At 33.9% G+C, this 6490-nt stretch overlaps 1 protein-coding gene across 1 annotated transcript in view; it reads left to right on the forward strand.

The window, feature by feature from the left end:
- Positions 1-6163, forward strand: part of LOC119836646 — a 20940-nt gene extending 14777 nt beyond the window's left edge. The window contains exons 3-7 of the mRNA XM_038362033.1: positions 1927-2070; positions 3011-3106; positions 4208-4320; positions 4804-4916; positions 5333-6163. Coding sequence (XP_038217961.1) covers positions 1927-2070; positions 3011-3106; positions 4208-4320; positions 4804-4916; positions 5333-5838 — 972 coding nt within the window. The 3' untranslated portion in view covers positions 5839-6163. The remainder of the gene's footprint in view (positions 1-1926; positions 2071-3010; positions 3107-4207; positions 4321-4803; positions 4917-5332) is intronic.
- The last annotated feature ends 327 nt before the right edge of the window (positions 6164-6490 follow it).

Genomic DNA, 6490 nt, shown 5'->3' on the forward strand with positions numbered 1-6490 from the left:
TGAGATAACATCTCCCTGTCGTACGCCCTTTCGTATTGGTATTGATTTTGAGTTTTGGTCTTGGAGTCGAACTGTCATTATGATATAGGTTTTATATATACAAAAAATTAACTAGTATTTTGCAAATAAAATATATTTTACGGAATTTATGGCAAAAAATACTAGAAAATTCGTATAATAATATTATTGATAGTTCATATTGTAAATAAATCGTGACACTTATAAGAACAACGAACCCGAGAAAATACGATAAATTAATTAAATGAATAAAGTAAAATTATACATAAAGCAGGTTAAGTTCACAACCACATAAAGGACATGTTTCAATCTCTTCAAACTAACAGACAATGTGTGAAATAGAAGGGGCTTAGCCGGTCCACTAAGGCCATGTTATCTCACGATATGACGAAATCAGCTACTGGCCCGGAATGTAACTCATTGTAAGTCGTAATGGATAATGAATTTATGTACTTACATTATGTGTCATTAATAGGTTACCTACAACAAAGCTGGTTGATGTTATTTTAATTGTTTATTGTGAGTTTTAAAAGCTGTTTATTGATGTGATGAATATAGTTTATATGGGGTTGTTTTATTTATGTTATGGCCTTCTTATATTATAAATGTTAAAGTCTGTTTGTTTGTCTCTCTTTCATGTTGCAATTGAGCCATTTAATGATATGATATTTGCGTTTGATCTCTGAAGATAGGAGGCTAGAAACTGACGACATTACTAATATTTATCTATTTTTAATTTAACACGCTTTTTCAGGTACGTTAATAGTAAGTAATAGAATAGTAGTTATTGATATATCACCTAGTAGCAGAATTTATTAGGCCCAATTCATATCGATCTAAACGATTTAATTCAGGTAGGATAAAATGCAAATGGAAGTAATATAAAATAAATTCTACATATAATAGCTTAGTACTTTCTTGTGTTTGATTCTACGCGAGTATTATACATTTAGAAATTCAAAGTTTTCATCGGATTTTAAACGCGATTTATTTATTATATTATTAACTCGACGTTTCGTACACTTTACAGCGAGCGTGCTCACGTGGAGTCTCCCCTTTTTAATTTATATATATAATACCTTGTACAGATTATATAAAAACCGATTGCACAAATGAAAAGATCAGTCCCTTGTCTTAAATTGACGAAAGACATGTGATAAACAGAATGACCTTTGCCCTTTCAAAATCATTGCAAAAGTGCAGCATTTCTCAACGTTACAATCTATTCATCAAACAGTATTATGTATTTCGGTGTAAGATATATGACTAGAAAGTGTTATATAACGAATATGTGTCAAAAGCTTTGCGCTCAACCGGTTTATTTGGAACTGATTCTGTGTATTGTGAATAGTATTAAAGATCAATGAGTCATCTGATAAGCACTATGACATGTAAATTACAATATAAGTACAATAAGAGAAGGCGTAGGCTACAAAGACTTTTTGTTCCAATCAAACAAATACCTTTTGAGATTGCTAATAGTTTTTTTTGACCAACGCACCTTAAGAAGGTTCTTAATACGACTAATCTTTGGGACTAAATCTTTTAACCTTTATTTCTCGTTATCTCCGTGGTTTTTGAACAGATTGGCTTGATTATTTATGTGTTGGATGGAATATTGGGGTCATTTCGTTCCATTTAAGAACGGTAGCTCTCTCCCCAGGAACCTTTGCAACCTTTTTTTATTAAAAGAATCATAACTTTATTCAAATTAGCTGTTCGCCTTATCTTCACCCGTGAAACATATATAGCCTTACTCAATAAATGGTCTATCTTATATTGGAAGAATTTTTCAAATCGGTCCAGTAGTTCCTGAGATTAGCGTTCAACCAAATACTTTATAATATAAGTATAGATTGATGCTGTTGCAACGGGACACTTTATGTATTACATTGGATTTCATTTCAGGTGTCATACGCAATAGCTTTGATCTACGAAATAGTATGGGTGGTGGAGTCACAAAGCGGCCTGCCCATAGCATCTGCTCTTCTCATGATATGTTACTGCGTTGTGATCGCTGCTACCGTGGTTCTCGTGCATGGGCTTATATCTGTGAGTTTTAATAGAAGTATTGGTAATATATTCTGTATGTATGTCGTTGTAAGATTGAACAAACTGTTAGTTTATGATCTCACTGGCTAGACAGAGTCAGGTGGCTGGTGTAGATTGCGGGGCTTCTATTTCTGGGCTTTTTAATACATCGAAGGCTAGGTAAACAATACTATTGAATGACCATATCCCAATTTAAGGTTTTCACATCGATATAATTAATCGAAAAATAATGCATTTAATTGTAAACCATATGTATAATAATTATATATCAATTCGGATTTCCTATTCCTCTCCCGTCCCAGTTCATTCCTTTTTTCCAGTCCTCAATCCTTTCCTTTTCCCACACCTCTTAAAAGCGAGCAGCGCATCCACAGAGGCACAACCTCTGAATGTTCATGGGCAGTGGGGATTGCTTACCATCAAGCGTCATGTCATTGTGGACAACTGAGCTGGTGGTCCAGATCAGTTGTCCACAATGACATAAAAAAAAATCTAGCTCCCCTTATATCGATGTCAAATACCTAAACTGTGAAATGGGCATTTAATATGATGGATTTGCAATGTAACGATGTTTATAATCTGACCGGTACATATATTATTGAAATATACTTCTATTTATATATGTGGACAAACTAAACTAGATATAAAGCTATGATATGTGACTGTGAAGCTAAAATTTGATGAAATAAAACATGAATTTTAAAGTAAAGTTTATTGGGAATAACGCTTGTCTATTATTAATTGTTATTGGGACTTCTACTATATTCGTTACATTTAAAACTTAAGAGAAACGATAATGCAATTGCATCAATATCTGGTTCACATTACCTCCATAACTGATACATTTAAAATCTGTTCTATAGGTTTGGAATTTTTCGAACTACGTATAGAATTGATCTTCTCAAAAAAAAAATATAAAATTATTGGTCGATCTTTCCAGAAAAACAACACCTATCTACTAGCGTGGTTGATATCTGTCATCTTGGTTCTGATACCGGAGTGTGCTCTGGTCTTCTACATGTCTATTAGTCACTGGGTAAGTTCTACTAATTTTTTCTTCATTTATTAACACTATGTGATAAAGAATATGATGCGTAAAGCTGTGACAATACTGTATGAAGTAAAAAAATAACGTGTGTGTGTTTGTTACTCTTTCACGCAAAAACTATGAAACCGATTGCAATTATATTTGGTACGAAGATAGCTGGACAAGTGGAATAACATATAGGTAACTTTTTATCCCGATAGTCCGACGGGATACGGACTTACGCGGGTGAAAACGCGGGGCGCAGCTAGTATCTTTATATATAGCCTTCGTAAAGTACGCTGCTTAAAGCATTACCTATATGTTTCAAAAACTGTATCGATATTTAACTTATATGAAAGAAAAATTATAAAATCTTTACATTTTACTAGCGTTCCACCTTGGCTCTGTCCGTAGTACATAATATATATTTAATATATATATGTACTACGGACCTATAGCATCGTATGCATATTCTATCGAGAAATAATTTTTCAAATCGGTTCAGCGATTTGCGCATTCAAACAAACGAACTCATTAGCTTCATTACTAGTAATACCATATAAAGAACTATATGATATTCATACTAGTATAAATCTTTATATGGTTTAAAAGTATAGATTTTAGTAAATCCTTGGAAGATTTGAATAGAATCCTTCCTTTGAATTTTGTTATAACGTTGTTTTTACCTCTATTAACCACCTGTAATATGGTCTACCCTTAATAATTTATTATAACTATATTCATAAACTTGCCACTGTGAAACGGACAAGTTCTGTGTTCCTGCCAGACCGAGACATTTTTTTTGTGCATCCCCACCGGGAATTGAACCCAGGACCCTTCGGTTCTACGCTCACGCGTTTACCACTGTACCAAGCAGGCGGTCACAAAATTCATAAGATATATATACGTTATTTATGATGGATTTTGAAAAAATATAAAAAATTTGATTACCAAGCGGGATCCGCGTCCTTTAACCAAACCGTAGCAATCACACCTTGTGATATTTTTTTTTCTACTCTTTCAAAATTTCTCATTTATAAAGCATATCAATGCTATAAAACTAAAATTTATGATATTAATATAAGTTTCATGATATCTCTTCTATTTCAGGGTCTTCAAGGTGTGTACGGAGGCGCCGAGCTAGCATGCTACGTGGCCCGCCTGCCGGCGATCGTGTGCGGCGTCGTGCTGGTGCAATCTGCGTACGCGCTGCGTGAGGCTAGGTGCGTACATAGTATGGTATATAGTCGCTCTCCGACGACCGTGTGTCTGTATGTTTGGATCTTAAAAATATCGCTTATTAAAAAAAAAGCTTTAAAGTACATATTTTTCTGTTTTTTGACTGTTTCTTTTTGTTATATTGCTTTTGAAGAAATTTATTTTTCGAAGGCCCGTTTCCTTATCCCCATCTTTCCCCTTCCATCCCTCTTTCCAGTCGTCAATCTTTTCTTTATCTCTTTACCCTTAGTAGGCAGCGCATTCGCAGTGGCACTATCTCTGCGAGTGTTCAGGGGCGGTGGTGATCGCTTACTTTCAGGCGAACCAACAGCCCGCTTATGGTAAAATAAAGAAATAATTTTGGTAAATGATTACCTACCTTCCTACTAACACAAAAATAATTTTTCAATGCTAAAAACATAAAGTTTTGCGCAGTCATACCTTTTTCTATATAAAATTGGGTACTCAATGTTTATTTTGTGTTTCAGGAAGGGCGAATATGGTACAGGAGTAGGAGTGGGTGGTAGTGAGTTCGACGCCAGCCATTACATTCCTGAACCTGCGCCTGCGTTCACCAACGAAGGTTTCATGCCTGATAATGGTGGGTTTATATTTATTTTAAATAAATAGTTATTGACATAAATTTTTTCTTGAATAAATAGTTATGGACATATTTTTTTTGGATACGGTACTGCTGAAGTAAATCTGAAATTAATAAATAATATATAGCATATAAATGTACCTTTATGTATCAATATGTAAAATGTATCAATCATGTTATTTTGTACTCATATAATTAAAGTCGAAATATTTACTAAAAAATAAGTCCTATAAATCATTGATTATAAATCTCAATCCGTTTCTAAATGATTAATATTTATGTAGTATAAACGTTACAAACATACAAAAATACAAAAGTTTCCTCTCTATAATATTAGTGTAGACTTATATAGTTATCATGCTTTATTTTTATATAAATTGTATACTCTTCTCTTATAGATTTATTTCAAATTGCAGGTAAATCCGGCTCAATGCCCGACCTCAGGCGCCATCTAGCGACACGGCAATCCCTCAACATGGGCTACATGTTGGCCCAACCCCCACCAGCCTACTGGCAGCACTTGGCCGACAGGCAATATGCGGCCAGCCTCCGCCTTCCCAAACACTACCCCCCCATACAAACGTTCGGCACATGGGTTGGCCCACGCACTGGCCCATATGACAAACGTCGACACTCTATAGTTGGCGCGTTTGACGAATACCCGACCAAATACGATTATGACGACAGAATGGAATGTAAAAGTGAACTATCTTACCCTTACAGACAGTATTACGACCCTAGAATGTTCCCGCCGGACTATGAAAGGTATTATCAAGCGCAGGATGCATATGGTGTTAATTTGTTAAGACATGATCCGTATCATTTTAATCGGGATAGGTCGTTCTATGCTGTGAGAAATAGCCATACCTCTGTTGGTAACGAATCTGATGATCTGACTAAATATAAGGATGTTGCTTTATAAAGATTAGCATAGATAATCCATTTCTATAAAAGCGAGTCAAAATTGTACATATAAATTAACAAGCATGTATTGAAATTAATTCTCCAATCGAATGTAGAGGCTCGACAAACAATCAGATAAGACAATTTATTATAAATTTTATACTCATAAATTCGCTATTTTAATGATATCTACATTACATGATGCATGGTCGAAAACGTGAAATGTCACTTTGACAGTTGAGTACAAACATAACTCTTGCATACATGATACAACAGAATACGCTACATACATATAAGTGTTAAATGTTGATGCTGTAATTTGACACATGAATATAAAAAAAAAAGAAAAAAATGAAAAACTCTTAAGGATTTTACTACCAAAAGTAGAATCGAATTATATTTTATATTAAGTATAAAGTATGCTAACAAAAAATAGAATCAATTAAGTTTATCAAACGTGGAAATACTATCATCACAAGACGAAAAATCCCACCAGAACAGTGAGGAAAGAATGGATCTTGAATAAAATAATATAACATTTTATCATGTCATATTACATAACTTCATTATCGATTTTGATATTTTAGACCATTATGGTTTCCTTTAAAAATAATGCTCTCTTTAAACAATATTTGCATAATTAAACAATTTTAATAGTGGCGAAACGTTAA

The sequence above is a fragment of the Zerene cesonia genome, chromosome 25, assembly GCF_012273895.1.
Source record: "Zerene cesonia ecotype Mississippi chromosome 25, Zerene_cesonia_1.1, whole genome shotgun sequence".
NCBI classification, from domain to species: Eukaryota; Metazoa; Arthropoda; class Insecta; order Lepidoptera; family Pieridae; genus Zerene; species Zerene cesonia.